Consider the following 26,755-nt stretch of genomic DNA (forward strand, 5'->3'; position numbering starts at 1 on the left):
CGGTCCACTGATGCTCCCTCAGCAGTCATAGAACACAAAAGAATACAGAACACCTGACCTGGACAAACGTTTTGCTGCTACTGCCGCTATCGGTCACACACTGCTCTCACTTTCTCCACGTCCCTAAGGTAGGGCTTTGCTTCTGCAATGGTGAGTCTTCAGCCTTGTCACTGCTTGTAAGCCTCGAGGGTCTTCTTCTGTCCTCTTTCCTTATCTTTCTCGAGTTGTGGTGTCTTTTTCCTGTTGGCTCAGGCTCATTTGTTAATCATGTCCTTACATTATTGGATCCGGACCAACGAACTAGGTAGCATTGCCTCATTGCTCATCATCCAAATAAGGTATCTGCATTACCTCATCCTTCTTACCTTTCCTGAAAAATATAGTTAGTACCAAGTAGTACCTGAACTTTGGTCATTCTTAGTTCACAAGCTGTTTTCTCTTGCATGTCAGCAGTTTTTTTTTAAATATACTGACCATTCCTAGTCCCCGTCAGCAACTGGTATCTCTGTGTCTTTGCAGTCTTCCTGGCTAACACTTCATTTTCATGAGTATGTATCAACATGTTGCCCTGTTTCTCTCTGTGCAGCAGCCTGGCTAACACAGTCTACTAGGTTGGATTATCAACCACGGTCACATTGAATAGTGAAGAAAGGCTCTACCCCTGCTCCAACTTTCTGCTTCTATTCCACGAGATGGGTATATAGAATTGGTGTGGGGTTACCTAATCTCTGTCCACCTCATGCTTGGTAACAGAATATGGTTCAAGTTGGAATTCAAATACTTTTAAAAATTCAGATATTATTTGTTTGAAATTATGACTTGCTGTTCATTTTAACTAAAAAGTGACTCATTTTCCTTATCTTGAACAGAATGTTAAGGCAAAAAGATGATTCTGAAAATGAGTGACTTTATTGATACTGTGCAATTAAATAATCTTCATCGTCCAGTGGGGCATCGCCTTTATTCTGCTGGTAGAATCTGTGCTACACCATAATTCACAATAGAAAAATTGAACAAAATGATTCCAAGCGGCTCTCAGCCACATCTGCATTCAGGTGGTGTTCAACATTAGTGGCTGCAATCTGGCTCCAGTGAAACGATTAAACAGTTGGAGGGTGTTGGACTCTTTTTGCAACATCTGAGGAAGAAACAAAGTTGTAGAGGAACAAAACATAGCACAATCTTTTATTAACACGTTTGCTTTAGATAAGTGACTTTAGAAGAGATTTTAAAAATTTACAGACGAATAATTTTGGCTCATTTAATAGCACTCTCACCTCACAGTCAGACGGTTGTGAATTCAAGGTCTTGAGTGCACAAATCCAAGCTACAGCTTTAGTGTTGCAAGGTCAAACATTATGTATAGATGTAAAAAAAAATTCTAAAAGATGATAAAACATTGTAGATGGATCGAGAAACAATTTGCACATAGATTTGTACATTCAGATCCTTGACTCCAAATCATAACACATGATCTGGTGAACTACAAACAGGAAGTGTCAGAGAAACTAAGCTGCTCAATGTTGAGTCCTGAAGGCTGTACAGTACCTGAGCAAAACATAAGAACTAGGAACAGGAGTAGGCAATTCAACCCTTCCAGCCTGCTCCACCATTTAATACAATCATGGCTGATCTCATCTTGGCTGAAAATGTGTTGCTGGAAAAGCGCAGCAGGTCAGGCAACATCCAAGGAACAGGAAATTCAACGTTTCGGGCATAAGCCCTTCTTCAGGATCTCATCTTGGCCTCAACCCCATTTTCTTGCCTTGTCTCCATAGCCCTTTCACCTATTACCAACTTAAAATCTGTCAATCTCCTGAGCACAAATAGAATGACAGTCTTCATTACAAGGGGGTACAATTTCAAAGTAGGGAATTCTTGCTAAAGGTGTACAGGGCATTACTCAGATTACAGTGGAGTGCTGTGCATAGTTTTTGTTTCTGAAATTTACAAGTGATATACTTGCTTTGGGAACAGTTGAGAAGATTTACCAGCATGATTACTGGGATGGAGGGTGGTCCTGTGAGGAAAGACTGAGCCTCTACTTATTGGAGTTGAAGCTGAAAATGTGTTGCTGGTTAAAGCACAGCAGGTCAGGCAGCATCCAAGGAACAGGAAATTCGACGTTTCGGGCCAGAGCCCTTCATCAGGATTCCTGATGAAGGGCTCTGGCCCGAAACGGCGAATTTCCTGTTCCTTGGATGCTGCCTGACCTGCTGTGCTTTAACCAGCAACACATTTTCAGCTCTGATCTCCAGCATCTGCAGACCTCACCTTTTATTGGAGTTGAAGAATGGTGGTCTCATGGAAACACAGGATTCTGAGGGGGTTGTTGGGAGGATGTTTTCTCTCAACAGGAAAGTTAGAACAAGAGGGTACAGTTTAAAAATAAGTGGTCTTCCACTTAAGAGGAGATAAGGAGGAATTTATTCCTTCAGAGCTGTGGATTGATCAACAAGACAGTGGAGTATTAAGTGGATAAGCACAGCGAGTCAGGCAGCATCGATGAACAGGAGAATTGACTCTCCTGCTGGAAGGGCTGATGCTCGAAATGTCGATTCTCCTGCTCCTCGGATGCTTCCTGAGCAGCTGTGTTTTTCCAGCAGCACACTCGGACTCTGATCTCCAGTATCTGCAGTCCTCACTTTCTCCCTTTTATGTGGATAGGCAGGACAGTGGAGTTCAGGCCAAAATCAGATTAGCCATGATTTTACAATGGTGGAACAAGACTGATGAAGCAACTGACCTACTCCTTCTCTAACTTACGTTAATTACATGATTAAGATTAACAATATATAGTTACAGGGCATGAGATTTACAAAATTATGAGGGGCATGGACACGGTAAATAGTCGAAGTCTTTTCCCTGGGGTCGGGGAGTCCAGAACTAGAGAGCATAGGTTTAGGGTGAGAGGGGAAAGATATAAAAGAGACCTAAGGGGCATCTTTTTCACACAGGGGGTGGTACGGGTATGGAATGAGCTGCCAGAGGAAGTGGTGGAGGCTGGTACAATTGCAACATTTAAGAGGCATTTGGATGGGTATATGATTAGGAAGGGTTTGGAGGGACATGGGCCAGATGCTGGCCAGCAGACCTAGATTGGGTTGGGATATCTGGTCGGCATGGACGGGTTGGACCAAAGGGTCTGTTTCAGTGCTGTATGTCTCTATGACTCTATACATTTTTGAAAAGTTGAGACACTGGATCTTGGCCTGCGAAAAGATAAGCTCTGCAATGTTTCCCTCTGTAATTTAATTCAATCTTAAATGGTAAAAAGGCTTCTTCACCAGACGATTGGTGTTAGCTAGATTTGCAGTGATGTCAGAGCTTTTGTTCCATGCAATTCTAGTTTATGGTTCAAAGATGCTGGATGAGACCACAATTAGAGATACATACTAATTACATCATGGAAGGAGGCCCTTTAGCTCATCACGTTAGTGTCAGTTCTTTGCGGATTGGGAATCAGTTAACTAGGTTGGTTGTACAGCTGGTTTGCAATGTACAATAATGCCAACAGCATGGGTTCAATTCCCACACCTGCTGAAGTTACCATGAGGGTGGCTCCTCAACTCCTCTGTGGTGTGGTGACCCTCAGATGAAACTAGCACCAGTCATCTCTCTGAGAGAGCAGCCCTACAGTCCTTTGGTCACATTACTTATTTTACTCAACTCTCCCGGTTGACCTGAAATTTATTTTCTCTTCAGGTGCTTCTCCAATTTACTTTTATGAAGTTGCATGTGAATTAACTGGAAGTTCACGTCACAGCATAAAGAAAAATTAGATCATACCTGTTTCCATTCAGCTTCTGTGCTATGTCTATAGCCTAGTAGATGGCAAATTCCATGTAATGTAGTCACCTGCATAAAAGTATAATTAATAGAATATAATCAAGGACGGGTGTCACTCCATTGAATCATCCTGTCACACAGGACACTGGTCAATCAGTTAGGTTTAAACCTGTAATGCAAGACATCATCTTCCTAAGGTAGCAATACCCTGAAAATGTTTCAAAGGCTTCTCCAACCAGCTCCTAAAGAGGACGTTAAGAGATTGGCGAACTAACGTACCAGTGTCAGAATAAATGGATCATTTTCAGACCGGCAAACTGATCAGTAGAGTGCTGCAGAAATATTATTGACTTGGATATTAGGATAGACTATGTTGCAGGCAAATGTGCTGATGATACAAAGACTGGTAAGTAAGTTCAAAGGACGATACAAAGGATGCCCAAATGGATATAAGTAGGTTAAACGAGTGGCAAAATTTAAGGTTTTGTGGTTTGGCAGGAAGATGGTTAGTCAAGTTAGATCACATGGGATTCAGGGAGTGTCGGTGGAAGGTTATTTTTCGGACTGGAGACCTTTGACGAGCAGTGTTCCACAGGGATCGATGCCAGGTCTGCTGTTATTTGTCATTTATGTAAATGATTTGGATGAGAATATAGGAGGTACAGTTTGTAAGTTTGTGAATGACACCAAAATTTGTAGCATAGTCGACAGTACAAAGGCATGTCAATCATTTTGGCCAATGGGCCAAAGTGCGGTAGATAAGTTTAGTAAACTCGAAGTGTTGCATTTTGTTAAGATGAACAAGGGCAGAACTTAGTTAATGGTAGGGCCCTGGGGGAGTGTTGTTGAACAGAGAGACCTCGGGATTCAAGTACATAATTCATTGAAAGCTGCATTATAGGTAGAGAGAGTGGCCAAGGCGGCATTTGGCACACTTGCTTTCTCAGATTTTTGAGCACAGGAGTTAGGGTGTCATGGTCCAGTTGTACAGGACATTGGTGGGGCCACTTTTGGAGTATCATTTATAGTTCTGGTCATCCTCATATTGGAAAGGTATTATTAAATTGGAGAGTTCAGAAAAGATTTACAAGGATGTTACCAGGACTGAAGGGTTTGAGTTATAAGGAGATAGTTGATGAGCTGGGACCTTTTTCTCTGGAACATAGGAGGTTGAGGGGTGACCTTATAGTGGTTTATAAACTCATGTGGGACATAGATAATGTGAATAGCAAGGGTCTTTTTTCTAGAGGGCATAATTTTAAGGTGAGGAGAAAGATTAAAAGGAGACAGGAGGGACAACATTTTCCACACAGAAGGTAGTTCATACGTGAATGAATTGCCAGAGGAAGAGGTAGATGCAGCACAAATACAATATTTAAAAGATATTTAGACAGGTACTTGAACAGGAAAAGTTTAGAGGAATATGGGCTAAATGCAGGCAAATGGGGCTGGTTTGGTTTGGCAAACTTGGTTGGTTAAGTTGGAAATAAGGGCCTGTTTCTGTGCTATATGACTATCATAGAAAAGCATAATTTATTAAAGAGACAGAGACTTATAAAGTGACAGAGTATTTAAAGAGAAATCACAAAAGGTTGGCATGCACAGTCAATAACTAAGAACACAAGTGGCTTGATAGTCTTTGATTGAAAGTCTTGCTTCAAATGTGCAAAGCATGACTAAGACTGGGATTCTGTGTATAACTTTGACTCTGGGCTTCGGGCTGATTTCTAGGATGAGGTGGCGTTGGGGTCGGGTGATGAGACTTGTCTTAGGGAGAAAGGTTGGGACTCTACGCATTGGAGTTGAGAAGAATGGTCTCAGATCATTAAACTTTGGCACATAAAACAAACAGCTCGCGAAACATCAGCTTGGGAGCAGCTATGAAGAGAGAAACAAGAGTGTAATTTTAAGTTTGGCATGACTCCTTCCTTCAATTCTGAAGAACACTTCAAAGTTTCTCCATCACGTTGTTTGATTTCAGATTTCCAGCTTCCACAGTACTTGCATTTATTTCAGATATGGAACATGTTGGGAATTGACCCCATTAAACTGTGGTCTCTTTAGGGGGGAGGCTTACATTGTCTCAGGTTATGCATCACTGCAGAATGTGAAATGTAGCAGGCATTTTTCACACATATGAATGACAACAGAAGTTCCAAATTCTTCATGAATTTGGATATCAAACCAACAAAGGATCCCCTGAAGTTAGACAGCCTGGTTACAGCTAACATTTGTAACCAAATCTTCCCAAACTTTATTTCAGACAGATCATTTCAGCAAAACAGAAACACTGATGCATTCTTGGAAGCCTTCAGTCTTTACATTTGATAATCAGCAATCCACTGACACCATGTTGATAAGAACAGGATAGGCAATAATATACACAAGTTAAGTTCAGAGATCCAACTTATATTCTTGCAATTGTGATTTTTCAAAATGGGACAAGGCTGTTTTTTCAACATCTTCAAATCTTAAAACTGGTCTGGAATAAAAGTCAAACTAACTGAAGGGACTGGCAGGAAGGTCAGATTATGTCCTGAATGGAAAATAGAAGTGTTCCCCTTGGGCCAGGGTACATTCTTTCAAATTTGAGCCTCAGCCTCACTGTAGGAAGACAGAGAGCTTTACATTGCTCTTTGCTGAGCATGTGCTGTGCTGTGTCTGCAAAGAAAGGTGTCAAATTCATACATAGAAGTTAAACAAATTCACAGTCAAACACTGTTGAATGTTGTTCAGAGTGATGTAACTCATTAATTGACATGGCTACTTTTGCAGTAGACCTCACATTTTGAAAACTGCTGATTATGCAGTCTGGTTACATTCCAATTAAGCACAAATGTACTGGAGGTGAAATTAGGTCTTCAGTGAGAATGCATAACAAGTGATAGCGAATGATCTGCACATCTGGACCTTACTGGTTTTATTTTCCATTGGCCATAGAGCTATAGAGTCATACAGCATGGACACAGACCCTTCGGTCCAACCAGTCCAGGTCGAACATAATCCCAAACTAAACTATTCCCACCTGCCTGCTCCTGGCCCATATCCCTCCAAACCTGGCGTGACATAACATGGACTACCAATGTTGTCATCCATTTTGTACTTTTGGCAAAGATTAGCTTTACTCCTATACTCATTCACAAAATCACTTTAAAAAAAATCACTAAGATCTGCAAATCGGCTCAGTGTCACTCCCATTACATTCTTAAATTGAATTAGTTTACAGATCTTTTCTAAGCAAAGGTAAATTTCCCCATGGAATTTTTTTAGATTGAGGACAACTGGAAATCATTCATAAATACATACCGTTAGTACATTGTAGAAGTCTTGTCTGTGTGCTTGGCTTTCTCTGTAGATATATTCCACTCCAAGAAAGATGTCTCCCAAGTTATAATCATCACGGTGTAGGGGTTTGGGAATATCCCCTGCTCGCAGATCCTGAAAAAAAATAGAATGACTTATCTATCTGCTTGTATAATTAATAAATCACAGAAGCATCATCTATCACTTTCACTCCATGACAAGGTCAGAATTAGAGCTATTTGTTGATGATTGCAGTGTTCATAATTCCCCAGATTATAAAGCAATCTAGGTCCATGTGTAGCAAAACCAAGGCAACAAGCAGACTTTGGTTTGGTCATGGAAAGTAACATTCACGCCATACAAGTTCAGGTATAGACCACCTCCAACAAGAAACTGTATTACTATCATTGAATCCCAACCATCAACATCCTGGGGTCACTATTGACCAGAAACCACTACACTAACACAAAAGCCATAGGGCAATGTAAAGGCCAGGTATTCTGCAGCAAGTAAATTGCCTCTTGCTTCCAACACCACCTCCCAAGGCACAATTCAGCAGTTTAATGGAGTACTCTCCATTTGCCTGGATGGGTGGAGATCACAGGTGATTAACTTCCCACTTCAGGTTCTCAATGCAGTAATCTAGCTCTCAGTTCAAATTATATTAAATTAATTTGAAACTGTGCAAAAGCTTCTTGTGCCATTTTACTGAAATTGCCTAATTTACACCATTGGACAACTTTTTTCGACAATAATGAACCTAAATTAAAAGTGGACCAAAACAATGAGCTAAAAAGTACTAAATCTTGTGGTTTATCTCACCAGCTTGATCAGCTAGTAAACAGAAATGATGTGGGAGTTTTTAATTAGTTGACCTTTTGACTCACTCTTCAGTCTGGAATCTGTCTCGGTCTTTAAAATATTCAATGATTCTGATTCCACTGCTCTTTTGGAAAGATAACTTCAGACTCATAATGCTCAGAGAAAACCATTCTCCCCATCTGTCTTAGTGGTGGCACAATACAACACTTTTCACTGTATTTTGTTACAAAACTCATGTAACTATAAATAAATCATACAAATGGGAGACCCTTATTTTAAAATTTTCTCCTACGTCTAATCTCTCCCACAAAACAGCATCTTACATGTTTCAACAAAGGCACCTCTAATTCCTCAAAGTTAAAAATCACACAACACCAGATTATAGTCCAACAGGTTTAATTGGTGGGCAGCACGGTGGCTAGCACTGCTGCCTCACAGCGCCAGAGACCCGGGTTCAATTCCCACCTCAGGCGACTGACTGTGTGGAGTTTGCACGTTCTCCCCGTGTCTGCGTGGGTTTACTCCGGGTGCTTTGGTTTCCTCCCACAGTCCAAAAATGTGCAGATCAGGTGAACTGGCCATGCTAAAATTGCCTGTAGTGTTAGGTAAGGGGTAAATGTAGGGGTATGGGTGGGTTGCGCTTCGGCGGGTCGGTGTGGACTTGTTGGGCTGAAGGGCCTGTTTCCACACTGTAAGTAATCTAATCTAATCTAATCAGGATGAAAGAGCGTCGCTCTGACAGCTAGTTTGCTTCCAAATAAACCTGTTGGACTATAACCTGGTGTTGTGTGAATTTTAACTTTGTACACCCCAGTCCAACACCGGCATCTCCAAATCATGACTAATTCCTCAAAACTCCAATGGATACAGGCCCAGAATGTTCAACTTTTCCTCAAAGACAACCCTTCCATCCCAGAATGAATGCAATTGTATTGTTATGATCCCAGCTGATGATAATATTGGACAAGTCAGATCCCAGAGTGAAAGCGGGCTTAATAGACCCTAACATTTATTTTTAAACTGTGGAGGTCAATTACTGAACACAGTAGTTGGAAAGAACTCACACTAGTTTTTTTTTAATCTCGGCAAGATTTTTCTTTACGGCAGCAAAACCCAACCAAATATTTACTGCTGTCTTTACATCAAAGTCTCTTGCTGAGGCTGACACATTGTTCCTGTCTGCCAAGTTTCAATGCATTCACTAAATGCTATTTCTTCATTGAACCAAACCGCAAACTAAATTCACTTTAATGAACTTAGGGGTTCTCTAAATTCTTGTTTCCAGCAGTCTTGCAGGATTCCTTACTAGAGAGATTAACACTCCTACTTCAACCAAAAGCAAATAATATTCCAGATGTGGTCTCACCAGTGCCTTCTATAACTCCAATTACAAGTCCCAACTTTTATATGTTCAATTCTGCTTGCAATAAATCTCAACATCCCATTTGCTTTCTTAATCATTTACCACACCACATACATAATGTTTTGGAATTCATGTAAACTACTCGGACACCTGGATTGCTCTGTACCTCAGAGTTCTGCGTTCTTTATCCTTTTAAATAGGATGCTGCTTTTCTATTTCGCTTACCAAGGATAACAAATTCACCTTTTCTCACATTGTATGTTACATCTGCTATTGTTTTGCCAACTCTCTTTAACTGTCTAGGCCCTTTTGCACATGGTTCACACCTTTTTATTTTCTACTTTTGGTGCCATCAGGAAACTTAGCAATCATACATTTAACGTTAAACTTATCTGGGTATCTTAATAACTGGGATAATACTTTCTTTTAAAAAATACTATGCACAAGTAGTTGAAATTTGGAAATATTTTAAAATATAAACGCCATCACCAATTTCTATACCAATAAAAGACTTGAGGCAGTACTCAGTGTTAGATATATTATAGACAGAGGACAAATACATAGCTGTCCATTCGGACAGGATAGAGAAAAGACATCAGGTCAGGGAGCTTCTGGGGGCAGGGGAGAGAGCTAACCTTCCCGGGTCTCTGCCCTTCCTCGGGTTTGGTTGTGGGGTGGAGTGGGGGTGACCCCTCCGAGTTCCCGGGACAGGGACAGGGGCAGGGAGAGGGAGAGGAGCCGCCCGGCCCCGGTGCCCCCTTACTGACCTCATGGAAAGGGAAGGACAGCACATCGGTGGCCGCCTCCTGCCCTCGGTACCGCCCGTTCAAGGCCCGCATCCGCTGGTCGTCCACGCAGACGAGGCCCAGGTCGAACCGTCCGAGGCCCAACAGGCGGCGGAGGGCCTGAACGTCTCGGCCGAGCCGGGCCCGGCGGAGCGGCACCGCTCTCTGCGTGTTCCTGATCACCAGCGCCATCCGGGCCTGGGGTGAGGGGGGGGTGAGGTCTCCATGGCAACCCGGGACAAGCCGGACCGGAACGGAAGACGGAGCGGCTGCACCGGCCCTTTCCTTTTCGTTCCGGGTGCGGTGACCGGAAGGGAAGGAAGAGGGGGGTCGGACCATGTTTACGTTGGGCGGTAATGGCGGCGCAGCGCTGAGCTGAGCTGAGCTTCGTTGTCGGGGCTGAATTTACTGAGGGCGTTGCCATGGATCCCGCGGGCAAGCTGCCCCCTCCCGCCTTCTTTCAGAAAGGTGACGGCGGCTTCCAGGGCCAGCAGGATGCCCCTTTCTCCAAGGCGGGGGAGCTGGCTGGGCCGCGGGCTCCGGCCATCCTCGGCCCCTCCTTCAGCTTTAAACCCCACGGCCCCTTCCCGGCTCCCCTCAACTTCGGCGCCCCGATGGCCTCCGCGTTCGGGCAGGTCGAGGACCGCTTGCGAGGGTTCGGGAGGCCGAGCGCCCCCCGGCCGCGGGCTGGCGGGCTGGACGCCAAGCCGCCGTCCAGCAGGCGGCCTCCGTTTTACTTCTCGCAGCCCCTGAGCGGCAGGGAAATGGCCCTCTTCGCCCCTCCACAGTCCGCAGGCGGCCCCTCCTTCAGTTTCTCCCAGCCGACCAGCAGCGCGACCCCCTCCCCCCTCTACAGGTTGCCCCGGCCGCCTGCCGCTGTCGGTGTGCCGAGCGCCTTCAGCTTTTCGCAGCCGGCGGCCATGAGCACCGCTCCCGGGGGCTTTCGCTTCGTCCATCCCAGCCCCGGCAACAGCTCAGCCCCGTTCACCTTTTCTCAGCCGAGCTCGGCCGTCCCCGTCGACCACTCTGCGTCCAACAAGAAAGTGGCTGGTGAAGAAAAAGCAACTCCGAAGTCGGGCTTTGGAGGGACTGACCCAACGTCGCCGGGCTGTCATGAGGGGAAACGCAGTGCAGCGGCGACCACTGCAACCCCAACAAAGTTTGGGCTCACTCCCAAACACGAAGGGCAGGAGGGACAGCTGACGCCCAGGAAGGGGATGAAAAGGAAAGACAAGCGAGACCGGTCACCATACCAGCTTGAGCACAGCGCTGCTAAAGAACAAGTCACAGAACCCAAAAACAGCCCATCTCAAAGGAAACGGCTGTCGAAGGTCACGCCATCAGCGGGAGTCTTCAGCCGCACGCTTCAAGATGTGTTGAAGGGCAGCAAGAGGGAGTCAAAAAGAGTCAGCACACCTTCAGAAAGTGAAACGATCGAAAAGTTAAAGCTGTTATCTGAGACAAGCATCCCTTTGGAGTGGCCTGCTCCATTGAGAAAAGAACCAAGAAAGAGAGTCAGAGATGGTGAGTAGAATTGTGTGGGTGAGTGTCATTTTTGGGATAAAGACATTTGTACAAATGGGATTTTGTTTTGATGATAAGATCTTTCCTGCTTTACTTCAGTGGAGCTACTTCAGTTGGAGCAAAATTCAAAATGAAGTGGGACTTGGTTCTTATGAAAGAATTTCAATCCCAGAAATTTCTAATTCCGCTCCCCACAACCTGAAATGGGCAGGACCATTTACAGCACAGCTCTGCGGTGCAATATCAGCTGAATTTAGGAGCTCGAGACACTGCTGCAAAATGAGCTTCAAATTGAACCTTGGCTCCTGAAGAGATGAGGTTGGGGAAATATTAATAAGAAGCCAGGAGATGACAAATGAATTAACTAAATACTTTGCACAAGTCTTCAGGGCAGAAGATGTAAACAACATTGCAATATTACCAAATATTCCAGAACAAAAGGAGGAGAGAAAAGTACAACTATCGCTTAAGAAAAAAAAAGTGCTAGAGAAACTAATGGTGCTGAAAGCTGATAATACTTCTGGCTCTGATTGGATGCATCCTGGGATATTAAAGAAAGTAAAGAGATAAAGATCATGTCTCAGTGATTGCAACAATATTATATTCTAATGTACTGATTGAGTCTGAGTTCATCCACCTTACCAGTCAGGCTCCTTTCATTAAAATAGATACAATTCACCTTTCTGATCCTCATATGTGCTGGACTATCCTCATTTTTTCTATATCGTTTTAATGGAGAAGAGACTGCAGAAAGCTACAGAACAGATGGATTTGCAAGTCCTTGCAAATGAATCACAAGGAATTAGCAGTCAAGTTTAGATAATAGGGGAACAAAATGTTAGCCTTTTCATTCATAGAGAATAAAGTATAAAAATAGGGAAGTCTTGCAAAAACTATGCAAGGTATGAGTTAATCCACACCTAGAATACTGAACAGCTTTGGCCTGCTTATCTGAGGAAAGATATACTGACATTGGAGGTAGTTCACTAAGCTGATACCAGGTATGGACGAGGTCTTGAGTAGTTTGGGTCTGTAATCAGAATCAAGAATGAGAGGCAATCTTATGAAACATACAAAATTCTTAGAGAGCTTGACATGGTCAATGCTGAGAAGTTGCTTGCCTGTATAGGAGATTCAAGGACAAGAGGGTATGATCTAGGGATTGTCCAGTGAGGACAGAAGTGAGGAATTTTTCTGAAGAAGGATCACTGGACTTGAAACGTTAACTCTGTTTTCTTTCCACTGTTGCATAAATATGTTGAAAATGGATTGGATGGCTAGTGTGAAGTGTTAATAGATTTATGATCATTAAGAAAATCAAAGGTTATATAGAAATAGCAGGATGGTTGAGTTCAGGTTTATCAGGTCAGGTGCAAATCTCGTTGAATAGCAAAGCAAACTTAGTACTTCTGCTGCATTTGTCCTCTTGGGTACTGTTGTGGTTTATAGTTTATTTAAACACTACCTGCACAATGATTCTGTATGAAAAGCTGAGCAAGACCAAAGACCTTTCTGAGAGAAGCACAGAGCACTGTGATTCTGAAACTAAATGCAAGTGATATCTCCTCAAAGCCTGCTTCCACATTTGGAATTCTATGAAGGCATTTCTGGAATTTGCAATAGATTGTTAGTAATAGCGCTTCAGGTGAGTAATGCAAGTCACTAATGTGATTCCAAATTAATCTTGTTCCAGACAGACCCATTTTGAACTGCAGGCTTGTTGCAGAATAAGAAAGTGCAACCTGACAGTTAACACTTCGGAGTGCCTCCAATCCAGCAGTACAGAAATATTGTTAAAATATTCAGGACATTTTATGCTGTAAATAAAGTACCATTTAAGAAGGTTTTTAAGCTTTTAACTTTGCTCCATTTTAACATTTGCTGGAGGAAAAAGAACCTATCCTTTTCTATTTGCATGTTTTCTCTGCACCTGTTGCCATTCTAGCTCCAGCTGCCTTCAGGTGCTACTGTCTTGTTACTTGATCAATTCATGTTACTTGACCAAGACTGTCAGCAGTATATTCAACAATTGGTCTGTTACTTTTGAACCTCCTTTGTGGTGTGTGCTAAGATAAAAGATAAGTACTGTGACTGTTAAAGATCGAAAATAAATGAACGAAGTGTGAAATAACCCAAAAAGCCTAGCAGCAACTGTGGAGAAAAGGATTTTCCTGTCGTAGTTGAAACAATAGGATATTGTACCATCTGTTTTGCAGTTACTGTTTGTGCTGTGGATTGATAGTCTGTTTACCTGGCAATTCTGGCTGTGCTGGGAAACTTTTTTTTAAAAGGATTCAGAACTGACACTAATCAATTGTAGCAATCCTCCCTTATTTTTCACAAAGCAGAGATCAGTACATTAATGTTTAGACTGTCATTTATTCTTAAGGATACTGGTTGTGCCAGCTCATTCGTTTATCTTCTATTCACTCTTGTTAGCTAGCTTACTTGTTCTATTTCCACGAGTTTATTTTTTAGAAATCCCTTCTCCCTTGTTCCTGTTTCTTAACCACTTGACCTGACCTTTTTTATTTGGTATAACAAATGAAGAGTCCTTGTAGGCATATGAATCCATCACAATCTCACTGGAAGCTGAATGATAAATGCAGCACACATCTTGAAGCTCCTTCAAGGTCCGCTTTCAGTTCTGGGTTGTGTTGCAATATTCTAGATTAGGTTCTTGGTTAGATTCTGATTCTGTCATTTTCCTTCAACTCTCAGATTTTGCCAGCAGATTTTGCTCTCGGAGGCTACGTCGTAGGGACAGCACGGACAGTCTATCCGGTGTTCCTTTGTCAGACCTCACCACGATCCAGTGCAAAAATGTCCCAGTAGATTTGAATACAAAGGAGATCATTAAGAAACACTTCTCGCAGTTTGGCAAGGTGCAGCGGGTATATTGCCAAACCAATAAGGGACTGGCAGTGGTTCACTTCTCTGATCACGTGAGTACCTGAGAGTGATTGCCGCCTTCTCAACTCTCAATAGTACGCCTATTTTCTTTTGTAGCAAGTGGGCTCTTAATTTTCTTTTGCAAGGACTTGCCTCTTGTTCCAGATTTTGATCACTGAACATTGATCAAGCTAATGTTTTATTAACCTGACAAGTGAGAGATACAAGAAGAATAGCTGCCTTATGATCATACTAGTCTGTTTAATGGGTGACAGTGTATGCTAGGCCGCCATGTTGAATCAGTTTCTGGATTTATTGTTTCATGTTTTCTGTATTCAGTGCATAAGAATTAGGAACAAGAGAAGCCGATTTGACTCCTTGAGCCTGATCTCCCATTCACAATAATGTGGCTGATCTTCTGCTTCAACTGAAACTTCTCTCTCACTTACTATATCTTTTTATTCCCTGAAAGATTAAATGTCTGTTTTATCTCAACATTAAATATTATTCAATGATTTGAGCATCAGAGTTCAAAGATTCTTCACCCATTGTGTGAAGAAATTTCTCCCTGACAGTATTAAATGATCAACCCCTAATTCTTGAGGCTACCTACCTCTGTTCTAGATTCCTTGGCCAAGGGAAACACATTCTCAGTGTTTACCCTATCGTACACTATGAATCATTGTATATTTCAATTATAACACTTCTTGTTCTGCAAAATGTAATTGATTTGTATGTCAGGTTTACTGAACCTCTCATCATGGGGCATCCCCTTCAATCCCAGAAGCAAAGTAGTGAAATTCACTGTGCCATGTCCAAGATGAGCGTATTGTTCTTCGACATGATAACCAAAGGCCCACCTTGCGAAACAGACGTAGTTTTACCCAGAGAAAATGCTGGAAAATCTCAGTTTTACCCAAGCTCTGTAAAATTAGCAAGGCTTCCTTAGTCTTGTACTTCAGTCCTCCTGCAATAAAGGCTAGCATGCTATCTGTATTCTTAATTGCTTGCTAAACGCTTTAACTTCATGCTTTTGTTCTGTGGGCATCCCATTTACAAGTGTCGGTTCTTTATTTCTAATCTTGCTGTTAATGATTTCCCTTCATTATCTACCTGTCACCGTGTTGCCCACTAACTTTACCGTACTTCCTGCAAGTTAATCCATCATCTCACCATCCTCATATCCAACTTCATGGCCATATCTTGCACACTAACCTTTTATGTGGCACCTTATTGAAAGACTTATGGAAATCCAAATAAAAATGTGATGAACTCCTCTTTATCTAATTTACTGTATATACCATCAAAAAGCATCAATGAATCTGAAAGCACAATTTATTTTTTGTAAAACTATGTTGCCCTGGCCAATCTGATTTCCCAAGTGCATGTTTTTCTGATGTCTCTGGCCTCAGTTACCTGCTTTCTCTACCTGCCTTTTCTTGAATAGGGTTTTACATTTACTGACAGCTAGTACTACTCGAGAATCTAGCATTTCTAAAGCTGTTTTAATTCTCAGGTTCCCAACGCTATCAGTTGTATTTCATAAATCAATTATGATCCTTAGTTTCTTGATTATATTTTAATGGAATGCATTTTTGTTAATTGCTTTCCTTTTGAATTAAAAAAAATCCATGCTTCCTGCTAATTTATGTTGGACTGAATTTTAATCTATTTTCTTATTAATCTTAGCTAATTTCCTCCTCCTACATATGTAATTAACTTTGAGATTCTTGCAGACTCAAGTATGTTGCTTTCAAACTTAATATGGAATCTGATTGCATTGTGATTACTAAATCTTGGTGGATCTGTAACTCTGAAATTCATAAGTAACCCAGCTCCATTGGACAATTCTAGAATAATCTAAAATAACTTTGTCAATAGTTAGTCCTACAATATACTATATAAAGAAGCTATCATGAAAGCATCCTTCCAAATTTATTTGCCAGGCTGGTTTTGCCCGTTTGGTTTGTCTAGTCTATATGAAGATTAAATAGCCTATGATTATTACATTGCCTTGGTTACAAGCTCAATTTTTTTTTGTTTAATGCTATTCTAATGATGTAAGTACTTTTTGAAGCTTGCAACTTGCCCCACTGGTGTTTTCTGATCCTTGTAGTTTATTTTATCCTATCACCCATAATGTTTATAATTTACAATCTTCTGAACCAAGATTCTTCCTCATAGCTGTCTTTACGTCATTCTTTATCATCATGCCACTCCTCCTGTTCCACCCTGTTTTGTTTTAAAGTTTGATGTGTCCCCTGAAATATTTATTTCCTAACCTGGGTCAATCATGTCTCTCTTTTGCTGATTAGGTCAAACACATTTGCGTATATTTGTGCAGTTTTTTTTTAGTTGGTTGTGTTATGAATGCTTACAGATACATTCAGATAAAGGGGATTTAATATTTTTAACAATTTTTTTCCATGGACTTTGTCCACTGCTGCCCAGTTCTAATTGTGCAAACTGTCCCATCATGCTCCACTCTACTTACCCTTTTTTCAAATCACTACAGTGCTCTATTGCCTCAACTTCTCTTTTATCTTTCTAACTTCTCCATTGCCTGACCCTATTGTGCCTGTAGGCTCAAGTGCTGTCCACAGTCTTGATTGTAGGATGTGCAGGATGGTGATTCCAGTCTGGTTTAAGTTGAACAGATGCAATGCGCTGCATGAAAATCCTTTCATTTGACAACACTTTTGGAAGCACACGTTGAGGTTCTCCTTTGCAGAAGTAAATTACTGCAGGTGTTGAAAGTCTGAAATACTCAACAGATTAGGTGGCATGTGTGGAGAGGAGTAGAATTCTGATGAAGAGTCATCAACCTGAAGTGTTAACACTGTTATCTGTCCACATGCCACCAAATTCTCAATATTTTCTGTTTTTAAATGTCAAGTTCTCAGAGATTATTGGCTTTCAGGTTGTGCTAATTTGTTTAGAACCCAATCAGGTTTTGTTGTCCTCTTGCCTCTGTCTTGTTGATGTTTTGTTGCAGTGCAACCCTCTCAATAAGACAAGGTATTACTTCATTTAATGTAAAGATGAGTACGAAAGTATCGGGATATGTTTCACTGCATTTCTTCAGTTTTGAAAAGCTCTTTTCAAGTCAATAAAGAAAAAGTATTTCCAGTGGTAAGAGACCAGATGTTCAGAAGACATATGCTGCACATAATTTGGAAAAACGAACCAGTGAGGAGGATGTAAATTTTTTTTTAATGCAGTCATTGATGATGTGGAATTGTAACCGGTTTGAAACATTGGATCCAAATTCAATAGTAATTTCCAGAAGGCAATTGGCTGTATGCTTGAAACTGTAAACTTCACAGGGCTGTGGTAAAAGAATAAATAGGGCAGCTCTTTTGAGAGCTCATTGGGCTGAATTGCTGTTTTCTGTGCTGCAAAACCTTTTGGTTCATGATTTGTAGAGGATAGAAGACTGAAGAAAATTGTAATTCATAGTTTTTCTCATATCAAATTTCTCAGCATCCTACGCAGTCCCCAAAGCCCTCACCAGCTAGAAGATACTGAGTCCAAGTCCTAATTATTTAGACTCTTTTCTTTTGAGCTACAGTGAGAGTTAACATCTGTTTTCTTATTGGAGGAATTAAAGCTATTGTTTAACCCTTTGGCAACCCACAAATTGCTTTTAGGTAGGAAAAGAACTTCTGAAATCCTGATTGCCAGAGAACTGGCCAACCTCCGCAACCTAGCTCCTATTAGTTTGAGTATTTGAATTTGAGCTAGTGAATGTGGACGGTGTTACAAGAAGCCTCAATGCGTATCAGAAGAAAGTGGGAACGGAGCACAGAGTTTGATATGTCATCATAAGTGAATGGTGGAGCAGGCTCAGAGTCCAGTGACTCACTATTGCTATTTTCTATGTTTCTACATTTCTAAACACATTTCTTTTAAAGGCGTCAGCGTCCAATGCAAAGAGAAAAGGAAAAACTCTTCACAAGAAACAGATTGAAATATTTTGGCAACGGAAAAAGAACAGTGAGTTGCAGGAGCAGTTTCTGTTTTATTCTTTATCCCTGCATCCTTGCAGTTTTCAGCCTTTCCTGACTGAAATCCATTTTATGCAACACTGAAATAGCAAAGTAAATTTGGCACATCTTAAGAATATGATGCAGAAATAACCTACTTTGTCGTTCTGTCTCATTTGGCAAAACCTCCACTTTTCCGCTTGCACCCCATAACCCTTGCCTCTCCTATTGTTGAAAAATCTGTCTGATATTGGCCTTGAATGTATTCTATGATTCACTTTACTCAGTTGTTTGTGGGACAAATTAAAGTATTCACAGCAGTCAAAAGAAATTCTTTTCTATCTTTTAAGGAACAGTCTCTTTATTCTGATACTATTGTCTCCGCAGTCTAACATCCCCCATGAACTTTTGACAAATTGGAGGTGTAGTGGACAGTAAAGAAGGTTACCTCAGATTATAGCGGGATCTTGATCAGATGGGCCAATGGGCTGAGGAGTGGCAGGCGGAGCTTAATTTAGATAAATAGAGCTTCATGTTTTGGAAAGGCAAATCAGCAGGATTTATACACTTAATGGTACGGTCCGAGGGAGTGTTGCTGATCAAAGAGACCTTGGAGTGCAGGTTCATAGCTCCCTGAAATTAGAGTCTCAGGTGGATAGGATAGTGAAGAAGGCATTTTGGTATGCATTCCTTTATTCGTCAGAGTATTGAGTGTAAGATTTGGGAGGTCATGTTGCCGTTGTACAGGATATTAGTTTGGCCACTTTTGGAATATTGCATATAGTTCTGGTCTCCTTCCTATCGGAGGGTTGGAAGGATTCAGAAAAAATTTACAGGGATGTTGCTAGGGTTGGAGGATTTGAGCTAAAGGGAGAGGTTGAGTAGGCTGGGACTCTTTTCCCTGGAGTGTCAGAAGTTGAGGGGCCCTCCCTATAACTTGGACCATTGAGTCGTGGCAGCATCCTTGTGGCCTACCTGGCCCTACCATTCACCAGGAAACTCCTACCTTGATTTGACTTTTGAAAATGATAAACTTCACACTTATCTATATAAAACTCTCTTTGCCATTTCTCGGCCCACTTCATCAACTGATCGAGGTGCCATTGCAATTTCTGATAACCTTTCTCACTGTCCACGATACCATCTATGTTAGAGTCATCTGCAAACACACTGTGCCTTGTACATTCTCATCCAAATCATTGATATTGATAACAAAGAGTAATAATTCCAGCACCGACCCCTGAAGCACTCCACTAGTCACTGGCCTCCAGTCCGTCCAGCATCCTTCCACTAATACCCTCTGCTTTCTACAATCAAGCCAATTTTATATCCAGTTTGCTAGCTCACCCTGGATTCCGTGCAATCAAGCTTTCCAGAGCAGCCTACCATGTGGAATCTATCAAAGGCTTTATTGAAATCCATACAGACTATGTCTACTGCCCTGCCTTTGTCAACCTTCCTGGGCACCTCATGAAAGGACCCTAACAAATTTGTGATGCATGATCTCCCACTCACAATGCAATGCTGACTACTAATCAACCCCGTCTTTCCAAATGCATGTATATCTTATCCCTCAGAATCTTCTCAAGTAATGTACCACCGGAAATATTAAGCTTCCTGGTCTATAGTTTCTAAACTTTTCTTTGCAGCCCTTCTTGAATAATGGCACAACATTGCCTTCATTCCAGACTTCCAGGACCTCACCCCTAGCAAACGTTAATGCAAAAATATCAGCTAGATCTCCTGTGATGTCCACTTTCATACATTCTAGTGCATCCAATGCTGCCTCTACTGTGATATGGACTCTCCCAAGATATTACCATTAACTTTCCAAAATCTTCAAGTCTTTCTCCATGGTAAACACAGAGGAGAAATTTTCATTGAGAACCACGACCAACTCCTGTGGTTCTAAACATACATGTCCACTTTGGTCTTTGAGGAGCCAAAAGTTATTCCTTTTCCTTAAAATACTTAAAGTACCTCTTTGGGTTCACCCTGATCTTCTCAGCCAAGGCTATCTCGTGACCCCTTTTCACCTTCCTGATTTCCTTCTTCACGAAACCCCTGTATACCTCCAGGTATTCTGTTGATCCCAGCTGTCTGTATCTGAGTCATGCTTCCTTGTTTTTCCTGGTCAAAGCCTCAACATCTCTTGTCATCCAGCATTCCCTATTCCTGCCAATCTTGCCCTTCATCCTCACAGGAACATATAGACCTTAAACTCCAGTTATCTCACTTTAAAGGCCTCCCACTTGCTGGACGTCCCTTTGCCTGCAGATTACTCCCATCAACTCCTGCAAGCTCCTGTCTAATTTCACTAAAAGTTCACATTCTTATCCTCTGCAGGGATGAGTGTAGGCCCAACACGTGTAAACCTTTCCTCATAACCTAGCCCCTTCATTGTAATACTCAATCTACTGAACCTTATCTGAATTGCTGCCAATGCAAGAATGTCCTTTCTGAAATAAGTAGACCTAAACTATACATAGTACTGTAGATATGTTTTATTTAAATCATTACCCTGAATAGTTGAAGCAAGACTTCTATACTGCACTCTCCTTGCAATAAGGGCCAACAATAAATTCAGTTTCCTAATTTTTTCCTTTGTCTGCATGCTAGCATTTTGTGTTTCATGTACAAAGACGTCCAGATCCCTCTGTGCCACAGCATTCTAGTCTCTTTCAATTTAAGTAACATTCAGCTTTTTGGTTCTTCCCCTCACAGCAGACAAAAACACATTTTCTCAGTATTTCCATAATCATACATTCCAACATTTGCCCAATCTCCCCTGCTAGGCTATCTAGCCGACAGTTTTTGAATGCACTGGGATGCTTTGGAATCTGAACTCAATAGTTGGCCATGAAGTATGTTTAAATGGGACAGACTTGCTGGGCTTCTGTGCACCTTTGTCCTTAATCTAGAGTACTTTAGAATATTACAACCTATGCATTCACTAACAATTTCTGACTTATTAAATGATTGCCTCTATGAATGTGAAAGATCATATAGATGTACAGCACGGAAACTGATCCTTTGGTCCAACTATTCCATGCTAACTAGATATCCTAAATTAATTTACTTTCATTTGCCAGCAACCTGGCTGATATCCCTCTGAACATTTCCTATTCATATACCCATCCAGATGTCTTTTAAATGCTGCAATTATCCCAGCCTCCACCACTTCCTCTCTCAGCTCATTCCATACACGCAGCACCCTATGCACGAAAAAGTTGCCCCGTAGGTCCCTTTTAAATCTTTCCCCTCACCCTAAACCTATGCCCTCTAGGTCTGGACACCCCCACCCCAAAGAAAAGACTTTGTCTATTTAGCCTATCCATGCCCCTCATAATTTTATAAACTTCTATAAGGTAATTTTTGAGAAGATTTGTAGCTCAGGTTATAAAGTTTGTTAGCTGAGCTGGTACATTTGTTATGTCATTTCATCACCGTGCTAGGAAACACATCAGTGAGCTTCTGTTGAAGCACTGGTACTCTGTCCCACTTTCTGTTTGTGTGTCTTGGTCTGTTAAGGTGGGTGATATCACTTCTGGTTCTTTTTTTCAGAGGATGGTGAATGGGGTCCAAATCAATGTATTTACTGATTGAGTTCTGGGTTGAATGCCAGGCCTAAGGAATACCCATGCATGTCTTTTTAGCCTGTCCTAGGATGGGTGTGTTGTCCCAGTCGAAGTGGTGTCCTCCTTCATCTGTGTGTAAGCATACTAGTGATATTCAGTTGTGTCTTTTGGTGGCGAGTTGGTGCTCGATATCCTGGTGGCTAGTTTCCTCCCTGTCTGTCCGATGTAGTGTTTGTTGCAATCCTTGGAGGGTATTTTGTATATGACATCCGTTTTGCTGATTGTTGGTACAGGATCCTTTTAGATTCATCAGTAGCTGTTTCAGTGTGGTGGTAGGTTTGTGGGTTACCTTGATGCCAAGGAGTCGGAGTAGTCTGTTCATCATCTGAGATGTTTTTGATGTGTGGTAGTGTGGCTAGAGTCTCTGGGAGTGTTATGTTTTCTTGTTTAGGTTTGTTGTTTAAGTATCAGTGGACGGTGCTTATCGGGTACCCGTTCTTTTTGAATACGCTGTATAGGTATGTTTCTTCTGCTCATATTTCCTGGGTGCTGCAGTGTTTTGTGGCCTGTTTAAATAATGTTCTGATGCAGCTCCATTTGTGGGTGTTGGGATGATTGCTTCCATAGTTGAGTATCTGGTCAGTATGTTTTGCATTCCTTTAGACGCTGGTCTGCAGCTCTCCATTGACTGTTCATTCCACTGTGATGTCTAAGAAGGGGAGACTTCTTCTCTTTGGTGAAATTTATACCAGTAAGGATGCTGCTAATAATATTGCAGGTTTCCTCTAATTTATTCCGTTTCATGATGACAAAGATGTCACGCACACAGCAGACCCAAAGCTTGGGTTGGATCATGGAGAGGGCTGTTATTCTAGTCTCTGCATAACTGCTTCTGCTGAGAATCTTGGTATTGGTGATCTGATGGGTGTCCCACTGATTTGTTTGTAGGTCTTGTTGTTGAAGATGAAGTGGGTAGTGAGACACAGCCGTTCTAGTTTGAGGATATTGTCCTTGCTGACGGAGTTGGTGGTGTCTGGTATTAATGTCGTTGATTTGTCTAGTAGTGATGTTAGTGTTTCTTTGGCCAGACGGATGTTAATTGATGTGAATAAGGCTGTTATGTTGAAGGAGACCAAGACTTTATCCTCTTCTATCTTGGTATCTTTGATGTTCAGGAAGTCTTAGATGGAGTGGATGTAGTGGCATGAGTCTGGTAGGTATTTTAGTTTACGGTGAAGTTCTTTTGCTAATCTGTATGTAGGTGTGTCGGGAAGTGAGACTATGGATCCGGGGGGGAAGTCCCGGTTTGTGTACCTGAGGTAATCCTTAGAAACGGGGTGTGTTGGATCCATCAGGTTTCGTTCTTTGGAGGTCAGTTTTGTTAATTTTGCCTGCTTTGTGGAGTTTCCTCAGGCCTGCTGTGATATGGTTTCCTGGCTGTGGAGTCAGGTCTGTCGGTATCTGTAAGTAGTGAGTTCACCTTTTTAATATACTGTGTTCTGTTAGTATTGTACACAAACAGGCAGCTACCTCTTCCCCCAACCCCACCCCCCCTCCCGTTTATCTCTCAATCCCCTGGCCCACAAGCCTAATTTCTGATGAAGGGCTAATGCCCAAAACATCGATTCTCCTGCTCCTCGGATGCTGCCTGACCTGCTATGCTCTACTAACTCTGATCAGGTCCTGGGGATTTATCCACCCTGTATTTTAAGACATCCAGCACCACCACCTCTAATATGGACACTTTTCAAGCTGTCACTGTCTATTTCCCCATATTTTCTATCTTCCATGTTCTTCTCCACAGTAAACACTGATGCAAAAACTCATTTAGTATCTTCCCCCATCTCCTGTGCTTCTGCTCATAGGCTGTCTTGTTGATCTTTGAAGGGCCCAATTCTTTCCCTAGTTACCCTTTTGTCCTTAATATATTTATAAAATCCCTTTGCATACTCCTTAATCCTACTTTCCAAAGCTATCTCATGTCCACTTTTTGCCCGCCCGATTTCCCTCTTAAGTGTACTTGTAGTGCGTTTATACTATTCTAAGGATTCTTTCAATCTCTGCTCTCCATACCTGAAATATGCTTCCTTTTTCTTGATCTAAACCTCAATTTCTGTAATCATCCAACACTCCCTTTATCTACCAGCCTTTCCTTTCACCCTAACAGGAATATACTGTCTCTGCACGCTCATTATTTCATTTTTGAAGGCTTCCCATTTTCCAGCGATTGCTTTACCTGCAAATATCCACACCTAATCAGCTTTTGAAGTTCTTACCTAATACTGTCCAAATTAGCCTTCCTCCAATTCAGATTGTTAAGAATCATACAACACCAGGTTATAGTCCAACAGGTTTATTCAGAAGCACTAGCTTTTGGAATGCTGCTCCTTCATCAGGTGGTTGTGGCGTATAAGATCGTAAGACACAGAATTTAAAGCAAAAATTTAGTGTAATGCAACTGAAATTATATATTGAAAAAGACCTGGATTGTTTGTTAGAATGAACATGTTTCAGTTCTTTCATATGTAAATCGCGGAACTTTTTTAAAGCTTCATTCTCAAGTGAACTTTAACAATTGCTGTCATGTTGGCCCAGATAATGCATTGAAGGTGTGAGGTGCCCTGTGTGTGAGACTGTCACAATGTTCTGACTGATTCTAAACTAAAAAAATTTACAGAATCTTACATGGGTTCGTGCAGTTTTTGAGCACAATGAAATGTAATCCTGCAAGTACACATTCACCCCACAAACTCTTGTGTGTGTGTGTGCGCATGCAAGTTGCGGGGAGGAGGGGTATGCGTGTCTGTGAAAGAGTGTAAAGAGGTATAAGTCTGCAAGAGGGTGTGTGTGTGTGTGAGAGAGTGTGGGAAAGTATGTGTGACCTTGTGAGCGAGAGGGTCTGCGTGAGTGGGTCTGTAGGTGTGCGTGGGTGAGAGTGTGCACGTGTAGTGCAGTGGGGTCACCTGTAGTGTGCCACGAATCCAAGATACTGGGACCTTGGAATCATGTCACACTACAGGTGATCCCATTGCACTCCCTCAGGCGCGCACACTGTCACGCAGGCAAACGCACCCCTCACAGACTTGTACCCCTTTACACTCTCACTCTCCCAGGCACTCAGACACCGACGTCCCATGCACTCAAGTTTGTGGGGTGAACTTGTACTGAATTTTCACTTCTGTGAAAGAATTGCAAAGCACGTTTGTTCCTGGGTAACTCCAGTACCAGTGTTAAATAACTTCTTTCCTTGGTAGATTGGCTTGTGGGGGGGGGGGACCTGATGGTGATGTGTAAGATTGAGGAGCTTGGGAAGTGGATTTACCCTTTCGTTTAAGGGTAAATGACAAAGGGGCATACTTTTAAAGTGAGAAGCAGATTTAGAGAGGATTTGAGGAAAACATCTTCATCCAGTTGGTGGTGAGGGTCTGCAGTGCACTGCTTGGAGGGGTGGTTGAGGCGGGAAACCTCAGAACTTTTAAGAAGTGCGTGGATGAGCATTTAAAATGTCATGACAATCAGAGCTATTGACTTGGTGTGAGAAAACGGGATGAGCATAGGGTAGTGTAAATTGTTTGGCAGTATAGATTTGAGGGAGTTGGAGGCAACAAAGGCCTGGTTTGTACAATATGGCTTATGATTCTATAGAGGCACTCTGTAACATGTGCTTTATTGTAATCAGCATGGTTATTTGACTAAAGGTGTGCGTCATTACTCCAATTTAACCAGTTGATTGGTTCCTTCCTGTCTGTGGGATGGAAATGAGACTGTAAAAACTGCATGTAAAAACTACTGAGACCTCCTATTGGGTTCTGATGAAATAATGACTTAATTCATTCTCCTAGGTCCTGGGAAAAAGTCTTCACTGGAAAAAGAAGTACTGAAAGGCAATGAAGAGAAACACAGCAAGGATAAGGTTAACTTAGAACAGTCATCTCCACGCAATCCATCGCCAAGATCATCTTCTGGAGCTCCTGTGAGCAAGTAATTCTCTTTTACATACGTCTCTTGGATCTCACCTGCCTTTGCTGATAGGGAAAGTGAAGTTTCCCTTAGGATCCACTAATGATGTTGGAATTCCAACTTAGGACATCTATAGTTCATGCAGCTGCAGGCCTGTCTTTATGATAGCTGCTGCAGTCTTAGGATAAGTGGCCGAATGTTTAGGACTGGGATGAGCAATGACATTACTAAAAGGACTCTGAACCTTCAGCATTCTGTAATCCAGTTGTGGATGAGCCAACGGTTGAATTAGTTAAGATTGAGAGACTGATTTTGGGGTGACAGGAAATCGGCGTATTAAGGGTATGGGCAGGAAGGTGGAGTATGAAGATCATATTGAATATTCGAAGAGGCTTGACAGGCTGTCTTGTTTACTGTTTCTTCAGGACTTCAAAATATATGTTCTGAAATGAAAATATGCATCTTTGTGGCTGAATATTTGGTGGAATTGATGCAGAATGCATGATGTTTACGTTGTGGGTTAAGAATTATGACTTCCAAAATCCCAGTGTAAATTGAGGGGATCAGAAGTTCATTAGAGTTTAAATGTTGGACTGCCTAATACTGGTCATGTTTATGTGGAGTTGAATCCTAACTTGCTTATGGAGGGCTGGATACTAGCTAATGCTGAGTCATATTTAGGTATGGTTGGATAGTGATGCAGCCTGTGATACTGGGCATGTTTTGATTGAGTGCTGTATTGTGTGAAAATCT

The 26,755-nt window shown here is 41.9% G+C and overlaps 2 protein-coding genes across 3 annotated transcripts in view; one reads left to right on the forward strand and one right to left on the reverse strand.

Moving 5' to 3' along the window:
- Nucleotides 1–890: 890 nt before the first annotated feature.
- On the reverse strand, nucleotides 891–10,374 carry LOC132817285 (endoribonuclease YbeY-like). The gene is made up of 4 exons (XM_060827696.1): nucleotides 10,045–10,374; nucleotides 7,096–7,227; nucleotides 3,790–3,858; nucleotides 891–1,138 (listed from the first exon to the last, which is right to left on the reverse strand). Exons 1-4 carry the CDS (start codon nucleotides 10,252–10,254, stop codon nucleotides 1,052–1,054), a joined length of 498 nt encoding a protein of 165 aa, XP_060683679.1. The 5' UTR covers nucleotides 10,255–10,374; the 3' UTR covers nucleotides 891–1,051.
- The window catches only part of mcm3ap (minichromosome maintenance complex component 3 associated protein), an 80,260-nt gene continuing 63,853 nt past the window's right edge, over nucleotides 10,349–26,755 (forward strand). Inside the window, exons 1-4 of one of the 2 annotated variants that reach the window (XM_060827694.1) lie at nucleotides 10,349–11,586; nucleotides 14,308–14,531; nucleotides 18,393–18,474; nucleotides 25,885–26,023. In XM_060827694.1, coding sequence (XP_060683677.1) covers nucleotides 10,485–11,586; nucleotides 14,308–14,531; nucleotides 18,393–18,474; nucleotides 25,885–26,023 — 1,547 coding nt within the window. In that variant the 5' untranslated portion in view covers nucleotides 10,349–10,484. The remainder of the gene's footprint in view (nucleotides 11,587–14,307; nucleotides 14,532–18,392; nucleotides 18,475–25,884; nucleotides 26,024–26,755) is intronic. The other variant, XM_060827695.1, reaches the window with a different exon arrangement.

The sequence above is a fragment of the Hemiscyllium ocellatum genome, chromosome 7 (genome assembly GCF_020745735.1).
Source record: "Hemiscyllium ocellatum isolate sHemOce1 chromosome 7, sHemOce1.pat.X.cur, whole genome shotgun sequence".
NCBI lineage: Eukaryota > Metazoa > Chordata > Chondrichthyes > Orectolobiformes > Hemiscylliidae > Hemiscyllium > Hemiscyllium ocellatum.

Coding starts and splice junctions, on each gene's coding strand:
- LOC132817285 (XM_060827696.1), bottom strand. CDS start 10,254: ATGGCGCTGGTGATCAGGAACACGCAGAGAGCGGTGCCGCTCCGCCGG. Junction 3,859..7,095: donor ACTTCTACAATGTACTAACG/GTATGTATTTAT, acceptor ACTTTTATGCAG/GTGACTACATTACATGGAAT. Junction 1,139..3,789: donor CAGAAGCTGAATGGAAACAG/GTATGATCTAAT, acceptor TTTCTTCCTCAG/ATGTTGCAAAAAGAGTCCAA.